Genomic DNA, 21,018 nt, shown 5'->3' on the forward strand with positions numbered 1-21,018 from the left:
CCTCCCATCCCGCTTGATAAACACCAGTAAAAAAGAAGTCTTCTGAAAGTTTATTTTATCTTTTCTCTTCTGCTGCTGCTCCCAAGGGTCTTTGAGTCAAATGAAGCTTTCATACTGAAATCCTGAGAGAACCTAACCCATTTGGCAATCAGCTCAAAAAGTTTTGCTCAGCATCTGTGAACCTTTCAAGTGAAGATTTGCTTTCCTAGTATATTTCAAGAAAATGCTAAAAAATGCTGTTTGAAAAAAGTTAATCAAGTTTTGAGACACAGATATCACAGATATCTATCACCTGAAAAGAGTACTAGAATAATAATCTTGGTTCTGACACTTCTTGGCATAAACATTTCAAAGTTTGATATTATTCCCCTGACAGCCTAGTAGAAGTCCCAGTAATTAAAACAATTTTTTCTCTCTTCTGCTTCATGATATGGATAGAACATCTGGCTGGATGAGGAAAAACCGACTCAGCCTGAATCCAGAGAAAACGGAGGTACTCGTGATAGGTTCCCCTGGTCCAGGAATGGCGGTGGTTCCACCTGTCCTGAATGGGATCACGCTTCCTGTGAAGGACTCCGTGCGCAGACTGGGGGTGCTTCTTGATTCGTCGCTTCACCTTACATCTCAGGTGAATGCGACGGTCAGGAACACCTGCTATCAGCTTCGGCTTATTCGCCAGCTGCGCCCGTACCTGGCCCAGAGGGACCTAGAAACGGTGGTACATGCTCTGGTAACCTCTAGATTGGATTTCTGCAACGCGCTCTACATGGGGCAACCCTTGTATCACACTCGGAAGCTACAGTTGGTACAGAATATGGCGGCCAGGCTGGTCACTGGTACTTCCAGGACCAGCCATATTACACCGGTGCTTAAAGACCTGCACTGGCTGCCTATTCGCTTCCGGGCACAGTACAAGGTGTTGGTGATTACCTATAAAGCCCTACATGGCTTGGGCCCAGGATACCTGAAAGACCGCCTCTCCCCATACATTCCGTCCCGCACCCTCAGAACTTCTGGGCAGCAATTACTTAGGGTTCCTGGGGCCAAACTCTCCTCTACAATGAGGAGGACGTATTCCATCGTTGCCCCGACCCTTTGGAACACGCTGCCCACAGAGCTCCGCTCGGCCACCTCCCTGGCTCAGTTTAGGAGGGATTTAAAGACCCTCCTATTTCGAACTGCATTCCCCGAGTGAAGTCCTAGATGGCCTCTCTCTCTTTGCCGACGGCAAGTTGGAGGGCTGACCGGGGGTTTTATGATTGTTTTAATTTGTCTTATTGTATGTATTGTTTTTATTATGCTGTTCACCGCCCTGATCAGTGGAAGGGCGGTATATAAATAAAAGTTTTATTTATTATTATTATTTATTTATATCAATCATAATGTGAAATAGTTTTTTTGTGGGTTTTTCGAGCTATGTGGCCATATTCTAGCAGGGTTTCTTTCTGACATTTCGCCAGCATCTGTGGTTGGCATCTTCAGAGAATGCTTTCCCTGGAAAAAGTGGGTCTATATATACTGTGTGAGCCTGGGAATGCAGGAGTGATTTGTGTGTATTGTTCTGTATTGATGGCTGGCCTCAGGCTGGGAGGCTAATGCAAACGAGGATTAATGTCTGCTAATTGGTGATCATTATCTGCTGGGAAAGCCCCTGACTCTGAATGGTTTCCCATTTGCATTTGCTGAGTCCTAATTTTGCTATTCCTCAGGACTGGTAGCCAAATTTTGTTCACTTTAAGGGTTTCTTCTTTCCGGTTGAAATTGTCCAGGTGTTTGTGGATTTCAGTGGCTTCCCTGTGCATCCTGACATGGTAGTGGTTGGCATGGTCCAGAACTTCAGTGTTTTCAAACAGTATTTTATGCCCAGGATGGTTTGTGGCATGTTCTGCTACTGCTGATTTTTCTGGCTGACCCAGTCTGCAGTGTCTCTCATGTTCCTTGATTCTGGTTTGTACACTGCGTTTGGTGGTCCCTATGTAGACTTGTCCGCAGCTGCATGGTATGCGATAAACTCCTGCGGCTGTGAGAGGTTCTCTCTCGTCCTTGGCTGAGCGAAGCATTTGCTGGATTTTCTTCGTCAGTTTGTAAACCATTTGAAGGTTGTGCTTCCTCACCACTTTGCCTATTCTGTCTGTGACTCCTTTGATGTAAGGTAAAAATACCTTCCCTTTGGGTGGCTGCTTGTCTTCACTTCTCTGGGTTTTCCTGGGCCTGGTAGCCCTTCTGATGTCTGAGCTGGAATAACCATTGGCCTGTAGAGCCTGGTCCAAGTGCTTCAGTTCATCTTCCAAGAAGTGGGGTTCGCAGATGCGTTTTGCTCGGTCTACCAGTGTTTTGATTGTGCTTCTTTTTGTCCTGGGTGATGGTTGGAGTTCTTGTGCAGGTATCGGTCTGTATGTGTGGGTTTTCACTATACTGTGTGACCCAAACGTAGGTTCGGTTTGCAGATGACAAGGACATCCAAAAATGGCAGTGTTCCTTCCTTTTCTTTTTCCATAGTGAATTGGATGTTGGGGTGGATGTTGATCAGATGGTTCAGGAATACAGCCAGGTCTTCTTCTCCATGGCTCCAGATGGTGAAAGTGTCATCCACGTATCGGAACCAAGTTGTGGGTTTTTTCGGTGCAGTTTTCAGGGCTTGCTTTTCAAAGTGTTCCATGTAAAAGTTTGCTATCTCCGGGCTTAGAGGGCTTCCCGTTGCTACTCCATCTCTCTATGCAAATGGGAAACCATTCAGAGTCAGGAGCTTTCCCAGCAGATAATGATCACCAATTAGCAGACATTAATCCTCGTTTGCATTAGCCTCCCAGGCTGAGGCCAGCCATCAACACAGAACAATACACATGCAAATCACTCCTGCATTCCCAGGCTCGCACAGTATATATAGACCCACTTTTTTCAGGCAAAGCATTCTCTGAAGATGCCAGCCACAGATGCTGGCGAAATGTCAGAAAGAAACTCTGCTAGAACATGGCCACATAGCCCAAAAAACCCACAAAAATCTATGGATGCCGGCCATGAAAGGCTTCAACTTTACATAATATGAAAGTCAATAAATTAGGATGTGGTGGTGAAGGCATGACTTTGGCCCAATCCGGACGAATGTAAAGAATGTATCCAGTACATACTATGGTTAGGAAAGGGCATCACTTCCTGATGCCCCTAACCCTAGTACGTACTGGATACATACAAAATGGTGGCACCCATTCCACACGGGCGCTGCCATCTTGATGTAGCGGACGCATAGCATCCGCACGTCGCGCCCCAGATGTGACGCCGCGAGTGTGCGACTAGCGCCTCGCGGCGTCACATCTGGGGTGCAAAAAGAAGCACCATTTTTGGGCTTCTTTTTGCTCCGTTAGGGAGCCATGCAGTACGGAAACTGCGGCTCCCTCGCAGAGCAACCGGCGGTGCCCACAGACCGCTGGTTTTAGGAGGTCTGTAATGTGCCTTTGCCCCATTCCAGACGGGCATATAGTACATCTCCAGGATGTACTAGGGTTAGGAAGGGGGGGTCACTTCCTGTCACCCCTAACCCTAGTACGTACTGGGTACGTACAAAATGGCGGCACCCCTTCCACACGGGCACCACCATCTTGACGTAGCAGACACGTAGCATCCGTACATCGCACCCCGGATGTGACGCAGCGAGTGCGCGACTAGCGCCTCGTGGCATCACATCCGGGGTGCAAAAAGAAGTGCCATTTTGGTGCTTCTTTTTTGCGGTACAAGGGAGCCTTGCAGTTTGGCCACTGAGGCTCCCCCCGTGCTGCAAATGGCAGCGGCGGCAGACCGCTGCTTTTAGGCAGTCTGTAACGCGCCATAATCTACTTTTAAAATTCTTAGTTTTACCATTTCGAATAAGTTTTTTTACTTAGAAATTCTGGTGCTGTAGGAAAACCAAATGTACTGGCCATCTAAATAAACTACTAATTTTCAATGGATATTTGAATCACACTCTCCACCATTTCAAAGATGGAAAGTGAGATGCTTGTGGCCAAGCAACATCAGAGTGTGGCCAAGATTCAAAGATTCAAACTGAGTGGGAGTTTTTGATTTTTAAAATATTTGACTACAACTCCCATTAGCCCTTAACATTAGCTATGCTGGTTAGAACTGATAGGAATTGGAGTCCAGTGATATCAAGCGTACATTTTCCCACATAATCTTCGAAAGTAATGCACTTGAATCTCCAACCTCTTTACAGATTTTTCAGAGCTATTTCAAGGAGTTGCTTCATTCCGAAAGAATTCCAAATCTGTTCAAACCAACCTACATTAGATTTAGATTTCTGAAGATTTTAACACCCCTAATTTTTCTTCAGAAATATAAAAAGAAGGGGGAAAACATTGCTATATTACATAAAATATGCATTGATTTCTAAGTACAGTGGAACCTCGCCATACGCGGGGGATCCGTTCCGGATCCCGCCGCGTATGGCGATTTCCGCCTATGCTCGAGCCCCATTGTAAACAATGGGGCTAGTGCACGGCGGCGCGGAGGTGTGTGGGGCACAACGGGTGCATGCACCCATTCAACTGAATGGGATGTGCCACCCTTTTCACCCTGCGCGCACCCAGCGGCTTGAGCGCGTACACTCAAAGCCGCTTATAAAAAGTCCACGTATGCGGAGGCGCCACTGTACAGTGAGCCTACCAGCCAGTTGTGGACTGGAGCTCCTGCAGATTGCTCCGCTGCCATTTTAGCCAATGACTAATATTGCCCACATACACATCACCACCGATTGACTAGTATGGCTTTGAGCTCCTGCTTTTTTCCCCAATCCATGGGAGCAGGGGTGGTGAAACCAAATCCCCACGGATGGGAGGGGCCCACTGTACTATAGCAGTCTTTTAAATGTATAAAATAATGATTATATGAAGTGTTATTTAATTGTTAGGCCTAATTGTAGTAGGACCCCCCCCCCCCCCATCACTGGTTACTTAGTAAGTCACCACTTATGTAAGCACTATTAATCCAGGGAGTTTATTTTATTGGTAAAACAGTTGACTTTATCTCTGGAGGGGGGGGGGGGGAACCAGACTGCATGAAGGGGCAGCTTGAGGCCGCCCCTGCCCAAGATGCCTTAGGACTGCAGCAACCACAGGCTGTGGTCCTGAGGGTGCCCTCTGGCGTGAGCCCAAATTGGAGTGGAAAAAAACCCATTCCTTTTTGGGCCTGGTTTCTGTGGTCTGGGCACAGCTTCAGTGTGTTTTCCGCACATCTTGGGGGCAAGCCCACAAATCCCATAGAAGCCAGCTTTTTTGACCCATCTGTTCAAGCCCTCATCCATTATTCACAACACTTTCTGGAATGATTTTCCAGAAACAGCATGAAAGAATACCACTGAATATAAAATGTAAAATTCAGATTTACTTGTCATGTCAACTTTAGTAGATGTATTATCTTTTCCATAATGAAATATTCTATAGCCTGTGGTACTAAGACTATGTATGTCTGCTCCCCTTTTAATTGAATCCTTGTGTAAAATGCTCTGTAACTCATCTACAGGGGGAGGGGGGAGCCTCATAACACCTAATCTACACTCAGAAGTATTGTCCTGTTTGGTGATCTTGGAATTTATTTATTTATTTATTTATTGAAAAATGAGACCCAAAAGGTAGCCACAATATCTCATTTCTCCCATATGTGATAGAATGAGTCTGATATATCACATCATCTCCACAACCTAATAAATTATTTTTTTAAGTATATGATTCATGTCAGATGCCAGAAATGGATCATTTAAATATCACCTCTGAATGTTTGGCACAAATAACTATAGACCACATCTGTTTCCAGGATTCCAATAGAATGGGCAATTTCCTACATTACCCAAAGACCTTCAATATTGCCAAAAGTTAAGTTGTATTATTAAAGCAAAAATTTTGCTGCACCACTTCCTTAGAGACTACCAAGACATAATCCATAACTGAACTTGAAAGTAGTCAAAGAATAAAGTATTTGAGCCATTGAGCAATAACATTCTTATATTCTCTGCACAGTGGTAGGATGATGCGTTGGAACCCAGAACAGTCTATCATAAGCTGTTCAATATCGTTGTTGATTTGTTAAAGATGCATATTGTGCAACCAGGCCTATTTGGTGATCATGAATTTGAATCTTTAACAAATCAGTAACTGACATTGACCAGTTGATGCTGAACTATTAGGGGCCCAGAGCATGTCATTCCTAATAGACAGCAGCACAGAAATAATATTTCAAGCCTGTAGCTTTGGTGAGACACAGTGTTCATCTACACTGTAGAAATAATGAAGTTTGACACCACTTTAACTATCATGGCTCCATTGTACAGAATCCTGAGATTTGTAATTTTGTGAGACACCTGCACTCTTTGGCATAGATGGCTGAAAATCTTGTAAAACTACAAATTTCAGGATTCCGTAGGATTGGGCTACAGCACTTAATATTGTGTCAAGCTGCATTATTTCTACAGTGCAAATGTGACCCTAAAAGCCTACTCCCATGCATGTCTACTTAATTACTCAAGTATCATATCATTTATGATAACAAAACCACCAGAGTTTGAGTAGTTAATTGCAGAAGAAGACATAAGCTATAGACATTTTCCTTCAGCCCTAGTTGCTTAGCCAGTAAATAGTTTAGGGCAATTTTACCAACTTATAGCTCCCATTGATAATCTCTTCCTGTGTTACTGAAGTTGTATTCCATGATAAATATTATAAATCTTTAACACACTATATCTATATCATTAAAACAAGCAAGGACCAAGGAAGGGTATGGGAATATATATGGGTTCCAGATGAGATCAATCATAGAAGCTTATTATTTTTAAACTGATAACTTTTAAATATATTTTTAGAGATGCATTTTCATTTGCTGCCATGCATTTTCTTGCTTATAGTGTGTTAATGTCACTTTACAGTTTCATATGTTGGAGAGATGTCAGGACTTCACCAGTGTTAAGATACCAATCCAAAAATGGTGGTTACCTGACTCCTTCCCCAATTCTTTATTGGTTTGGCCATGTCCAAACATCCTTACTATGTTTCATTCCTACACAGAGCTTAGGAAAATAATTTCATCAAGTACAATTCCTAACTCCCCAGATCCCCTAGTTAGCATATCATGCTAGCAGATGGATTTTGGGAGCTGTAAACCAAGAGTGTAACTCTGCCAAGTTCAGTAGGCAACAAGCTGACTAACAGCCAAAGAAGTCTTATCTCCCTTTCTTATGGAAAAATAGGCCAAGAATTTGCCACCCAGTGTGCCAACCTGTTCAGACAGTCTAAATACCTCAGACAAATGTCAGAGAAGAACATAATCTTCACTTGCTCCAATTTTACCGGGACAGTCATGATTATTCTTCCCTTGTCTCACTTCTTCAGCTACATTAAAATGTCTCAGTTTCTCTTTCTTCCTCTCATTTTCTCCCTTTGTCCTCAGCTTATTTCTGAGTTCAGTGTTCTGCACAAAAGTAGTTTTCATGCAATTAACTCAGCAGAGGGGAGAGAGGAGAGGAGTAACAGAATGTTGCCTTTCCCAGTGGACTCAGGCAAAAGCAAAATGTTGCATTCTCTCCTAGCTTCCTTATTAATAACTGTTGCCGTCTTGATAACACTCTGATGCTGCTTGGCCATGTTTGTCTGATTTTCATGTGTGAAATATTGGAGGGTATGCAGGAAATACCTGATCTCCATTCCCCATGGAAAGCAAAACTTAGGTGGTTGCTCATTGGCTATCCTATAGCTGGGAAACCTACCAATCAGCTAAGCTGCATCCAAGGAATCACCTCATCTCCCATTCTCCCATGGTGACTGGTGGATTCTGAGAATTGTAGATACAAAATTATTTATTTAGTGTATTTATACCACACTTTTCAGCCACAAAGGCTCTCAGTGTGTTTTACAGCTTGTTAATTTGACAGTTCCTTGCCCTCAGACTTACAGTCTAAAAAGACTTGAAACAAAAAGAGAAAGGAATGCCAGTGAGGCAGGGGATCAAGTCTAGTATATACTGCTGGTCGTTCTCTTCCTCCAAGGCCAGGGCAGTGCCAGTTGGAATGGAGGGAGGATACTCCACCTACTTCTGGGGCTAGGCATGTTGAGCTGCTCATGCCTCTTCTTCTCCCTCTCCAAGGTCAGGATGGTAGCAGTTAAGATGGAGGGAGGGCTTTTCATCTGCCTCTGCTTTCCAAATGCTACAATTTCTTCTGTTGGGAACATGCTGGTTTGGTCCTGTACAGTTGGAGTATTCCAGTCACCTCATCAAGGCAATAATGATATTGATCCCAGTTTTTCTCTAACATCAGAGTTGGGGAAGGAACTGGGGTCATTAACCACCTTTGCAGTGTAAAGATTCAGCTTTAAGATCCAATTTGTTCTACTCACGTTTGGTTTCAGGATGAAAGTCCTTGCTCAGCTCATTCTCACATATGGGAGCATGAAACTACATATGAAAACTTCTTTGTGTCTTGTGAAAGACTGGGATATTTTGTATTGGTCTTGATAGAGTTTTCATATTTACAGAATCATTTCTCCCCATAAGTTTGGAAGTGCAGTAGTGGCTGCCTTCTAATTTTATAAATATCAGAAACACCAGATGGGTTGTTTAAATGTGTTTGATGAGGCACCTGATCCAGCTGTGCTTGTGTGTGTGGTCCCTTTGTGTCACAAAGAGAAAGACACATGTTGTGCAAATAGGATAAGCCTGTCCAGGAAAAAAAGTATTCATGTTCACACACTGAAGTGAGAGGGGTTGACCAATTCTAAACAGTCCATCTCACTGAGAATGAGAAATGGAGTTGGCAAGTGAGAAAGTGGTTGCCTGAATGTGGTATCTGTGGAATCATTGGATGGGTACTTTGTGCTTGATCAACAATTTCACATACCTGAATTGCTTTCCCATTTGAACAAGGGTCAGACTATCATGTTAATGATTAATGAGATGCAACAAGTCACAGTTTTACAGCTCTTTAAGAAGAGTGTCTCTTGCAAACAAGACATTACCAAGTAATGTATTACTACAGTTTTTACTCATGCAATAGGTGATTGGAAAATGTTAGGGATGTAATTCTTCACTAAGTTCTTCTTGAAGGTAGCAATGAATAATTTCAGCAATTTTCTTCCTATTCCAAGAAAGTCATAAAAATCCATGCAGTTTTTGAAGGCTATTAACAATTCAGGACTTATTCTGTACAACATTTGTATGTGGTTGTTTGGTATATGCCCTTTCTGCATGGAAAATAATATTTCAACACAGAAATCTTAATTCCTGCAGAGAAAATGTTGCTTTCTGCACAGAACAAAGTCTGCATTTGGGGATTTGTTCTCTGTAAAATTCATATGTGGTGTATGTTTGTTTTGTTCTGCACACAGCATTTTCTATGAAGGAAAATAGCATTTCAGTGTAGAAAAATTAATTCATTTGGGGAAAATGCTATTTTCTATGTAAATCAATCAAATTTATCTATGCAGAAAATGACAGACAACAAATCTAGATGGACTGCCAAAAACCTTGAAAAACAAAAGAAAACTGATCAAAAATCCAGATCTGGTATCAAAAAACAGGTAATTTCGATACCAAACAGTGCAGGAGAAAGGCTAAAACATGTTTCAAAGAGGAACTGCTATACTTGAATGTTTCCACAAAGGAGAATTCACATTTGTTTAAAACCAAAAAATATGGAGGTTCGTGGGAAATCTGGAAAGGTCAACTGCTGCAAGCTTTCCCCTCCCCCCCGGGAGGGATACTTGTAACACCAGAGCTCCACTAGAGTAAATTGGGATCTAGATACCAACAAGTAGGTCCCACAACTCCCACTTATTTAATACTTTCACTCTTTTTGTAGTGAACAGCTTGCTTTACATATCTGGGGTTACAGGGTGTCCGTGTTAGAGTCTTACTACCAGCTTCTGGCATGTTTGCAACCGATATACCACAATGTTTTGCACACAGGGTTTAAGGCTGACACCCTAAATGTTCAAAAGTATGACCCATCAATTACAGTAGATACCTTCCACTCTTCCATTTTTTTGAACATCTAGGTTCTTGCAGTTTTACAACAATAATGCTGCAAGGATAAGAAACTGTATTTGGACTATCCTCCCAATAGCTTTTTCTCATAAAAAGTCAGACAATGGTTGTAGTAAGTACAAGTAAGGCCTAGGTATGGAGTGTGCATGATGCAGGCACTGTGAAAACCTTGTTCAAATAAGCAAAGCCTCTTGCATGTGAAGGCCTAGAAGAAAACTGAAATTTCTTCACCCCTCAAGAATGGGGAAAAATGGATGATGCATTTTTTTAAAAAAAATATTATGAATAAAATATTTAAGACAATGAGTTGATATATTTACTCCCTCCATTATTCCTAAAAGCTATGTACTAGATAGATCTTTATGTAAGAAAATGTATAGTAACTGACAGAATTATAATTCCTTGTCCTGCTTTCCTTTTTTTTTTAATTATTTTTTATGGCAGTGAGTGTTCTATGTCTGCTTTACACTCTGGAAGACTAGCTCAAACAATTTTCTTTGTTTTACTAATGTTGCTCTTCCTCTCTCTTTTTGCCTTTTTCTCATAAATGGGAAAAAGCAAACAGGTAGTTTAGGTATTCCTTATGCTTCAGCTCAATTTATAACAATAATATTTTGAAAAGCAAATTCTAATTCTAATTATTTTTGGAATAATTTGTACCTTTGACATATCAAACTTTCATTCCAAGTTAAATAGTATGTAATACATTCTGTTTTCCTAAAGTACGAAAGTGATATTTTCCCAGTTTTAATGAAAAAGACAATTTCCCTTTGAAAAACTCCCCAAGGAAAAGCCAGCTTTTCCCCCCCATGGCTTCAAAATCTTCAGCTCTGTCCATACTGTTTCCTGATGGAGGAGTGGAACACAACATTGCTGGGGGGTTTTGTGTGTGTTTATATGTGTGTAATACCCAAAACATCTTGCACAAACAAATAGCCACTTTTGTTCTTTGTGCAGGATCACTTCTTTTTCGCATAGAAAACAGCAATATTGCACAAAACACAGACATGGCGATCTCATATGAACAACCACCCATTATTCTCAAGCAATTTCCAATATGTATTTTTGTGCAGAATAATTTCCTGAAATAATTCAGGTTATGTGAAAACCAGGTGAGGACTGCATGGAATATTATGGAAATCATTGATCCTCACTTGTGGACAGCCCTAGTAGGCAGAAATGAGCTAAATGGGTCTGATTCACTGTAGGGCAACTTTTTGTATTTCTCATAGTAATTTCTGTTATGCACAGCCCTCTTTTCTGCCTCTTTGCTGTACATGAATATCAAAATATTACGTGCAAAGAGTGGAATGATGTCTTCCTATCCATAACGCTTACACGGAATTTCCCTTAATTTAGATTGGATTTGGTGCATTGTAAGATTTTCAACCTATTGTTAATAACAACAAACTTACTGTTACTTTTAAAAAAGTAAAGCAGATTTAAAAAAAAACCCAGCTGGAAAAAGATTGCAGTTAAAGGAACACTCATGCCTGTCAGAAACCAATACTTAAAAGTTTCAGTGAAACATTGCAAGATAATTAGGCTGATTGTACCCCATAAAAAGGAGGAAAAGGTACAGGTTAAGCTGAATTGTTTCTTTTTATAACTCCTCCCATTGCAACACATAAGTGACACAGTTACAACTAATACTTCTATTACCAGTCACTGATTGGCAGAAAAAAAGAGTAGACTGCATCTTGTCCATTGAAGGAAGTGTCATTTTCTCAAGTCACATTCAGCAATGAGGATCTCAGAGCCAGTTCTGGACATGGATATGACAAATTACACTGAAGGAGTCTTAGATCCAAGTTATACTAGTTTGGAGTTTGAAACCATGCAGATCTTGTATAATGGCAATGGTGAGTTTGAATCTTTTCAGACATGATAATCTGAGCTTGCAAGTAGACAAGAAAGATTAAGAAAATGACACTTGTAATGGGTTAGCCAAAAGTTTCACTGTAGTTTTGTTTTGATAACTGTAACTCTAGTTTTCACTCTCTATCTTTACATATTACCAATAACTGTGTTAATAAAATTATAAACTCTTGAATATAGAAAAGGCTATAGACTAGCAGGTGGCCATAGATCCTGTACTGTTCTTTCAGGCTTGATAGCTAAATTCAGTTTAAACCACCCCCAAATGGTAGTGAATGTGTAACAGTTCTGCTTCATTTTTGGTGGCCAAAATATGAAAGAAACAAGAACTTCTATTTTTGAGCAGGAAAAATATCTGATAAAGAATACTAATGCATACAAACATCTATGAAGGCAAATAATAATAATTAACAACAACTACAAAAATAGGTTGAAATTTATTTAGTACAAGAATCAGAAAACTTAACCCAAGAATTTAAAAATGAAGTATTAGATGTTTAAAAGCAATTATGGATAGTCTGATCTAATTAATGTATTGTTAATTAATATGATATCTTTACCATATCTTTGGATAATATCTCTGTGATAGACTGTTTTCAGAAAGAGATATATAATAAAAAAAATACTGTACAGAAAATAAACTGCCAGTTCTAAGTAACATAATGACATTATAGGCATGTCAATGGGCAATTAATCAAAAGAAGAAAAATATTCTTTTTGCATTTATGTTATTTAGTGTAAGATGAACAAGTAACTTCCATTGACAGGTTGGAAATGGAATATTTTTGAAGATTATATTTAAAATGACAGCTAAGATGCAAATATGCAGAGGGAAAAATAATTGACTATATAGAAAAGCATCTGATGGTTTTTTGTGCAGCTGATACGTTTAATATGTGGTAATATTTCCACTGTAAGCAAACTGAAGTGAGTTGTTAATCACAAGAAGTCCTTACAAGCTAATGTTTAGTGGAGAAAACATTTTGCTATTTGATTAGAGTAACTTTTTAACTTTGGTCAGGTGGAAATTGTCTATGTGAAACGTTAGTTTTTTGTGGGTTTTATGGACTATGTTCTAGAAGAGATTATTTCTGACATTTCATCAGCATCTGCGGCTGGCATATTCAGAGAAGATGCTGGTGAAACGTCTAGAAGATGGCCACACAGCCCAAAAACCCCATAAAAAGCTATGGATGCTGACCATGAAAGCCTTCAACTTCACATTGAAACATTGTTATTACTATGTAAGCTAGTCTGATATGAAGCAAACAATATTGAATTTTCATAGAATCACAGAATTGGAAGACCATTTTACTCAGGCAGAGCTTGAGATTTGAATGATGTAGCAGTAGTGTGTATGAAGGAGTGTGCTGTACTGTGTTATCCTTTATTAGTAATTATGTTTAAACTGTTTTCAACCATGTTTTTTTAAAAAATAATAATACTGTTATTTAATTATTTTTAAAAAACCAGTTTGCAAAATAAGATTTTACAACTTATTCATGTTTTAAATTACTGGACACTGCCTTGCAACCCACCCCAGGAGAAAAGACAGGGGTGTAAATTCAATAAATAAATAGATATAAATAAATAAATATGAGTTACTCAGATGTGTGTGGAAGAGATCAATTGGGGGGCTTAGAAGGAATGGCCAAGGAAGGCTGCTACCACTGCTCCTACATATTGTTTCTATTTTCAATCACATTTGGGTCTTGTCAAATTGCAGATCCAAGAGCCTTATATTGACTAGGGTGATGGGAGAAGCACTTCAGCAACCTCTGGAGGGCCACATGATTATGTCCACTGCTCTGATGATGCAGTACCCTCTGTGCTTTGTTCAATTAAAAAAGTAGTCTTGTGTCATCTTTAGTAAATCAGTAAATTAGTTTCTGCATAAATTTTATGGGTCACAGCTGACTTCTTCAGATGTTCTAGGATATCCTGAATGCTTTATGAATCTTGAAAGTACAGCAAGACTACTTTTTCATTCCCCCTTTATACTGGAACAAGATAACATAGCTACCTCTTTCAAAATTACTAGCTTTTGTGTGTTTTTCAAGGACATGGAATATAGGGATGAGACAGACCACCTGAAAATGGTGGTCTGTAGGCACCCGTTTTAACTCTGGAGGGATGCCACAGCCACCAAACCGTGCAACGTCCCTCCGGAGTAAAAAGAACCCAGTTCTTCCAGGTTCTTTTGGTGGTACCTGGGTTATGTCACGAATGTGCCACTGGTGCATTCATGACGTGAGCAATGCGCAGCGATTTGCGGGTGCTGCGTGTCACTTACATAAAGATGGTGGCCCCCCATGTGGACGGAAGGCCGCCATCAGGCTACCGCCTGCCCATACTAGGGTTCTGGAGTGTGCGGTTGCCACACGCTTCAGAACCCTAGTTTTGGTGGCAGGGCGGTGCTTTTGGCCCGTCTCAGATCATAATAATTTTAGGGATACAGTTGTGCAGGAAGCATAAACTTATATTATTTCATATCCTCTTTAAAACCCACTGGATCTTTAGTCTCAATGTAGCTGAAAAGGTGGACTCACTTATTTGACAAATAAGAAAACTTCCCATATAAGGTGGAAGGCTGGTATTTATTTATTTATTTATTTTGCCGATAGCCTGCCATTCTCCCAATGTGGGACCATTCACAATAACTTTCCAACAATATGGGAAAGTACTGGTACTTCTTCATTCATTGTTGCCCCGGTCCCTAAGGACTCAGTCATCAGTGAATAAAATATACTTAGGCCCAAATAATGTAAAATTTCAGAGACTGACAGTACTACTTTGAATATGTATATAATACTAATGGAAAGGACAGTGCAAATTGAAATCACAGTATTTTATGTTTGCACGTATACCACTGCATAGGTGACACATCTCCTGTCACCTTCTTGTAGTTCCATTTGACAATTTAAGAAACTTGGCCTAATCAAATTTGAGTAAAATTAGAGCTATTTCTGAGCCAATTAATTAACACTATATTCCAAATAATTGTGTAGCTGTCAAGGGTATTTTTTACTTATGAGAATAATGCTATCTATCTTAGAATCTGTTATTTTTGTGTATATGTGTTTCCCTTATTTTTAACCAATTGTGAAAATTATTGTTTATAGTTTATTTGGGGAATTTGGTTTGATTTATACCCTTCACAGTCTGAGACCCTACATTGTAGTTTACTTAGCTGGTGCATGCACTGCTAAGTCCCTGTCCCTGAATAAACTGAATTATCTTTGTGACAACAAATCACAAAATGAACCCCCCCCCCCACACACACACACAAAATGTATGAAGAAAAACAGTAAGTGAATAATTTGCAATTGTATACACATCAAGGCATAATGAGTTTATTCCTTAAATTTTCTGGTTATAACATTTAGAATGGGATTTAAAATCATTGGAATCTCAGACCTGGGTGTGTTGATCTACAAAAGTTCTTTCTATGCTCAGAATATTATACAAGCAGCAAGCAAACAACCAAACATCCAAGTCACCCAGCAGCCAGATAAAGTAGTATTGCAAACATCCATCAGAGAGATAACAGACCCTGGCTAAAATCCTGTTGGTTGATCCTGAGTAAAACAGATCCATTGAATCAAGTGCTGAATGATGAGTTAATACATAAATCCAATTGTTTTTAGTCTAGTCACAATATGATTTTGGCATGTGTTTGTTTTTCTTGTGCTTGTCATCTTCCTTTGGAATCCAGATGCTAACTCCAACCAGTGATGACAAGTGCATTCTAAGCTGATCTTACCTTTTAACCAGGGAGACCCTTGCTTGTTTCTCCACCTGAAGACATATGGATGTGAGGCCTTATAGCCTCGTTACATAGAATCCCCAGTCACTGTCAAGTCACTTGAAAATTTATGTATAGTGATTTTGCAAGCATCCCAAAGAATGTAGCCTTATGGCAGCATCTCTCAATTATTTAAGCTAACAAGGATTTTTAAGCAGTTAGAGACATATGTGAAGCTGGGCAATTGTATTAGTGCTGTAACTTCTATTATAAGTCTTGGGGGTTAGCAAAACAAAAAAAGGCATTTATTGTTATGAGCATCATAAATTCTGACAAGTAGGCATGATAGGTTTATTGGAGGTAATTAGGCATGCTGTGTTTTCTGCCATCTTTAACTGGGAAATGCTAATTAAAAGAGAAAGCAAGTACAATCTCCAGGATGGGATAATTTAGTTGCAAGGCTGAATTCCCCCCAAGCTTTATTCCTAATTATGTACCTTGTTCTTCTCCCTCCTCAGATAGTTGCTCAGCAGAGCCACTCAATATGAACACTGCAGACAGTGGAGTCGTTGGCCTTTGTGCAATATGTGGAGACAGAGCAACTGGTAAACATTATGGTGCTTCAAGTTGTGATGGATGCAAGGGGTTCTTCCGGCGCAGTATACGAAAGAATCATGTTTACACCTGCAGGTATAAAAACTATCAAATGTAAAGAATGAAAAAGTATTTCCCCCAGTATTTCTATCCTGTACTTTTTCGTAAACCCTACCAAGAGTTCTAGAGTAAGGACAGAGAGGAATTTTGTTCAGTTCACATTCTAACTTGAAATTTCTTAATTTTTCCTTTTCAGGTCACAATCTTATCTGAAACTGCATTATTCCTTGAAATGTTCACTTCTTTAAAGATGTTATAAGCAAATAATTTTTGTAAAAAACCCCAAAAATCTAAAATATGAAAAACCTTAAGTCAAGTGATCATTTTCTCAGTGGGGTGTCTCTATGTGTGGAGACACTCTTTCTTATTGAGGATAAGAAAATGGATGGATAGCCTTTGCACTCAGTCATAATGAACCTTTCCCTATCTCCCTCAGTGTTTCACAGTTGAAAGAATCATTTCAGAATTTCAGTTGCCTTCCTGTTTTCAGATGTCAATGAGGTCAAATTGGGTATTTGCTGGCCAGCCCCAGAAACAATGACACAAAACACAATAATGAAGTAGACACCAAGACATGGGTTGAAATTGGGCCATTTTATTAAACTGACCTATTTATTGATTTCTTTAGAGAACTGCAACTGGGGGGGGGGGTATCCTAACGTGAGAGGAGCTGCAGTTTCCCCTGGGAGATCATACCTGAACCCCAAAGAGAATCCAAAAGCTGGGTTGCTCTCCAACTGGCCTACATCAGGAAGACCAACCAGAAAGTACCTCTCCTTATCCCTATGGATTAAAGAGAGGGTTTATCCTTTAGGCCAGCCTCAAGGGCTATCTCTTTCCCCACCTCCCAGGTCCCAAGACCTAAAGAGATAATTTCAGATACCTCCTTTCTACCAAAATGGTGACCTAGGTGCTCATTGAACTCTAAATCTCCCCCATTTCTGCCATAGATAAGGGGCAAGTGTTGGTGTAGCCCTATCTCCCACTAAGCCACAAAGACACCCCAAATACCTTGTTGCAGCTCTCTCAGGAAAAGAAAATCAACTAAATCTGATTAACATAATCAGTCCAGTAAAGCTCTGGTCTCTCAAAATTAATGTGAGGGTGTGACAAATAATGGTCCAATCACTAGACATTTCTGTCAGCCCAGTGTTGGGCACCATTGATCAAATGTGGCAGGAGTCAGGGAGGGATGTGTGATCCTCTGGAACTTCCCCATCCCTGCCATGGTCTGTATGCCTGGAGTACGAATCATGCAACCCTCCATACATTGTTGGACTGCAATTCTCAACATTTCTCACTAGTGGCAACATTGGCTAGGGTGAATGGGAGTTAGAATCCAACATCTGACTACAGAAAAAAATTCCTTGCTGAATGGTCATTGGCAGTAAAAGGCACAGTACACTGAACTGCTTTTTGTGTCTGGCATTTACAAATCTGAATCAAAGTATTTCGTTTGGAAATGACAAGAAATGTAGATTTTGATAATAATTGTTCTGGAAGAAACATTTGCTTTCTGCCTTCTCACTGCCTTGCTATCCCTTGTTTTATTTTTACTTCCCATATCTCTGATATATATATATATATCTCCATCCCTCAAGTACTACTAGATCTGTGCTACAAGATGCCCTCTGGCATTTTCTTTTATCTGCTTCTCATTTTTCAAGAAGGTTGCCTAAGACTGCTACCGAGGTTAAAAGGTACTCTCCCTCCTGCTATTACTATCACTTGACTCTGGTCTCTCTTTCAAGAGATGATTCTGTTATCTTGAGACTTTCTGGCCCAAATTTATCTATATCTATATATGCTAATATTGAAGTGGTGAAAACAGTAGCATGCCACATGGTATGCTGGCTTTCAACCATTATGAATGATATCTAAAGTGGTATAGATGTCTGATTGTATCAGACTATTTTAAATACAGTAACTCACACCATTGTAGAACCTTAGCCAAAATAATAGTCTAACCAGAGATTTGAAATACTACTTTTAAGGCTATTTATTCTATGTTTTAGTTAAATTTATACCCCACATTTCTCTCAATATGGGACACATTGTGGCATAACAATTTGAGTTAAGACAATAATACAATCAAAACAATGGATATTAGAAATATTTGTAAAAACATATCTTATTAAAAATTAATTTAAAACAGTTTCAAAAAGACCACCAAATTATAAAAATAATGTTAGAAATACAATACACTCAAATTAAAAGACCCTTAACTGCCTGCAGAAAGTAATCAGAAATGTGGCCAATTGAGCTTCCCAGGGGAAGGAACCTCCAAGAAGACTCTATCCCATGTCCTGTGATGGTGGTAGGACCAAAGAGAGAAAAGATCTTAAAACTTAGGCCAGCTTATATTGGAAGAAGCAGACTTTCAGACTGTCTGGATGACAATTCCCAGAATTCCTCCAGTGACCATGCTGATTGGGTAGGATTTTCAGGGTCAAAACACAAAAAGTAATGTTTCCATATTCTGATTCTAAACCCATTTTTTAAAAAACAAACCCTGACTGTATGAATATTTTTCTGTGGAAGTGAAAAGCATTTGTAGGCTCACCAGTACTTTCCAGACAGTGCTGGACAAAGTTATCTTGTCAGCCTAACTCAAGGTGCATAGCAGTGAAAAACAATTATGTTATTTTGGCATCTGAGACAGAAAATCCCACAAGCACCTCTTTTTCTTCCTAGTGCTAAAAATGAAATAATAAGAAAATAAATGCCAACAAATTTCTATCCTTTCATGACACCCAGAAATGTGAAGGTGTCGCGTTACCCATATGGCAGGCCACCCCTGATCTCAGGTTTTTAATATTTCTTAGTTTGGACATGGATCCCATTGATATACTTTCTGACCTTGGGTTCTCAGACTCCATTCTCGACTGGTTTAGATCTTATTTGTCAGACAGATCTTTTGCAGTCGTCACAGGTGGTCAGACTTTGTTTTCTGTTTCCTTATCTGTTGGAGTTCCCCAGGGCTCTGTTCTGGGTCCCCTTCTGTTCTCTCTCTACACACTGTCCTTAGGAAAACTCATCAGCTCTTTTGGTTTTTCCTACCATCTGTACACTGATGACACCCAGTTGTATCTTTCCACCCCCTGACCTTTCTCCAAGGCTTGAACAGCAAGTTTCGTCTTGTCTCTCAGCTGTCTCACAGTGGATGTGCATTCGGCGTTTGAAGCTCAACATGTCCAAGATGGAGCTTCTTGTCTTTCCTCCTACACCCACCCTTCAACACTCCTTTTCGGTCTCTGTGGACAACATTTCCATTCAACCAGTCCAGCAAGCCCGCAGTCTTGGTTTTATCTTCGATTCTTCTCTGTCGTGTATCCCTCAGATCCAGACTACAGCCAAGGCTTGTAGATTCTTTTTATACAATATTTCCAAAATCCAACCATATCTCTCTGCCTCTACTGCCAAGATCCTGGTTCATGCCCTAGTGGTCTCACGACTTGATTTCTGTAACATCCTCCTGGCTGGGCTTCCTCTTTCTCACCTCCATCCTTTAATTTCTGTCCAGCATTAAGCTGCATGCCTTATCACATCCGCCCACCACTCTGACCATATCTCTCCTTTGTTGGCATCCCTTCAGTGGCTCCCCCTCCCTTTCCATATTCAGTATAAGCTCCTGCTGTCGACGTTTAAAGCCCTCCATGGGCTGCCCCCTCCTTATTTATCAGACCTTCTTTCTCCTCACCTTCCCACTCGAGCCCTCCATTCTGGTAGTCAAGGTCAGCTGTCCCAGCCCAGGATTTTCTCTGCCCCATCTAGGAATCGCCCCTTTTCACTTGCTGCCCCTCATTCCTGGAATGTTCTTACCCCACGAGCAAAGGCCATCACTTCTTTAACCAGCTTCAAAACGGAGTTGAAGACCATCCTGTTCAGAGAAGCATTCCCAGACATTGCGTGATTATCATTTGTTATTTGATGTTCTTTTTTGTTGCCTGTGTTATTGAACCATTTCCTGTATTGCTATGTATTTTATATGTATTATCCTATTATTTCTTAGATTGTACACCTTAGGCAGCGTTACTCTTTTATATTTATTGTTTTTATGTACAGCGCTGTGCAAATCTACAGCGCTATATTAATAATAATAATAATAATTGCTAGTTTAGATGTTTTGGGGTGTTTTTTGTTTGTTTGTTTTAAAAGGGTGGTCAAAGTTAGGTCTTGAGATCAGATCTCACTCCTCAGGAACCTGATTGGAGATGCTTTCTCCCTGTCTATGATGCCACTGTTTGGTGGTTTTCTACCTTTTGCATGGGTTTACGTTTTCACCATCCTAAAAGAGTGAAAAACATAGTTACTACTCTCCAGATTTATTTACTACTACGAGTAGCTTTAATTTAAATTATCCTGTTCCTCTGAATTCTAGATTGAAGGGTAGGATCAAAGATTGAAGGAATAGAAGGAAATATTAGGAGCAAAGACTGAAGGATAGAGTTTTGTCTTTATGCCTTGTCTCAGTGCCTCTCAGGGGTAGGGTTGCTTAGAAGTTGAGAGCTGGATTAGGGAAACTGACCATTGGCTGTTCTGGCGGAGGATTAAGTGGACTGTAGTCCAATATACTGGTAGAATACCAAGTTGGAAAAGGCTGTGATAAACCTTTGTCCTGATCCAGCCAGGCTCTTTCCTTTAGGGGCTGTGCATTCCGACAAGAAAGGCTGGTCTGGAGGCAAAGTCGGGGCATGGTGTCTACATGACACATGCCCTGAGTC

General features: G+C 40.2%; 1 protein-coding gene across 1 annotated transcript in view; it reads left to right on the top strand.

The window, feature by feature from the left end:
• Nucleotides 1-11,761: 11,761 nt before the first annotated feature.
• The window catches only part of LOC149317428 (hepatocyte nuclear factor 4-gamma-like), a 31,732-nt gene continuing 22,475 nt past the window's right edge, over nt 11,762-21,018 (top strand). Inside the window, exons 1-2 of the mRNA XM_089518909.1 lie at nt 11,762-11,879; nt 16,159-16,330. Of these exons, the coding sequence (XP_089375035.1) occupies nt 11,762-11,879; nt 16,159-16,330 (290 nt within the window). The remainder of the gene's footprint in view (nt 11,880-16,158; nt 16,331-21,018) is intronic.

This window comes from Sceloporus occidentalis, unplaced genomic scaffold, assembly GCF_023333645.1.
Source record: "Sceloporus occidentalis isolate IW3139 unplaced genomic scaffold, rSceOcc1.0.p SCAF_3, whole genome shotgun sequence".
NCBI lineage: Eukaryota > Metazoa > Chordata > Lepidosauria > Squamata > Phrynosomatidae > Sceloporus > Sceloporus occidentalis.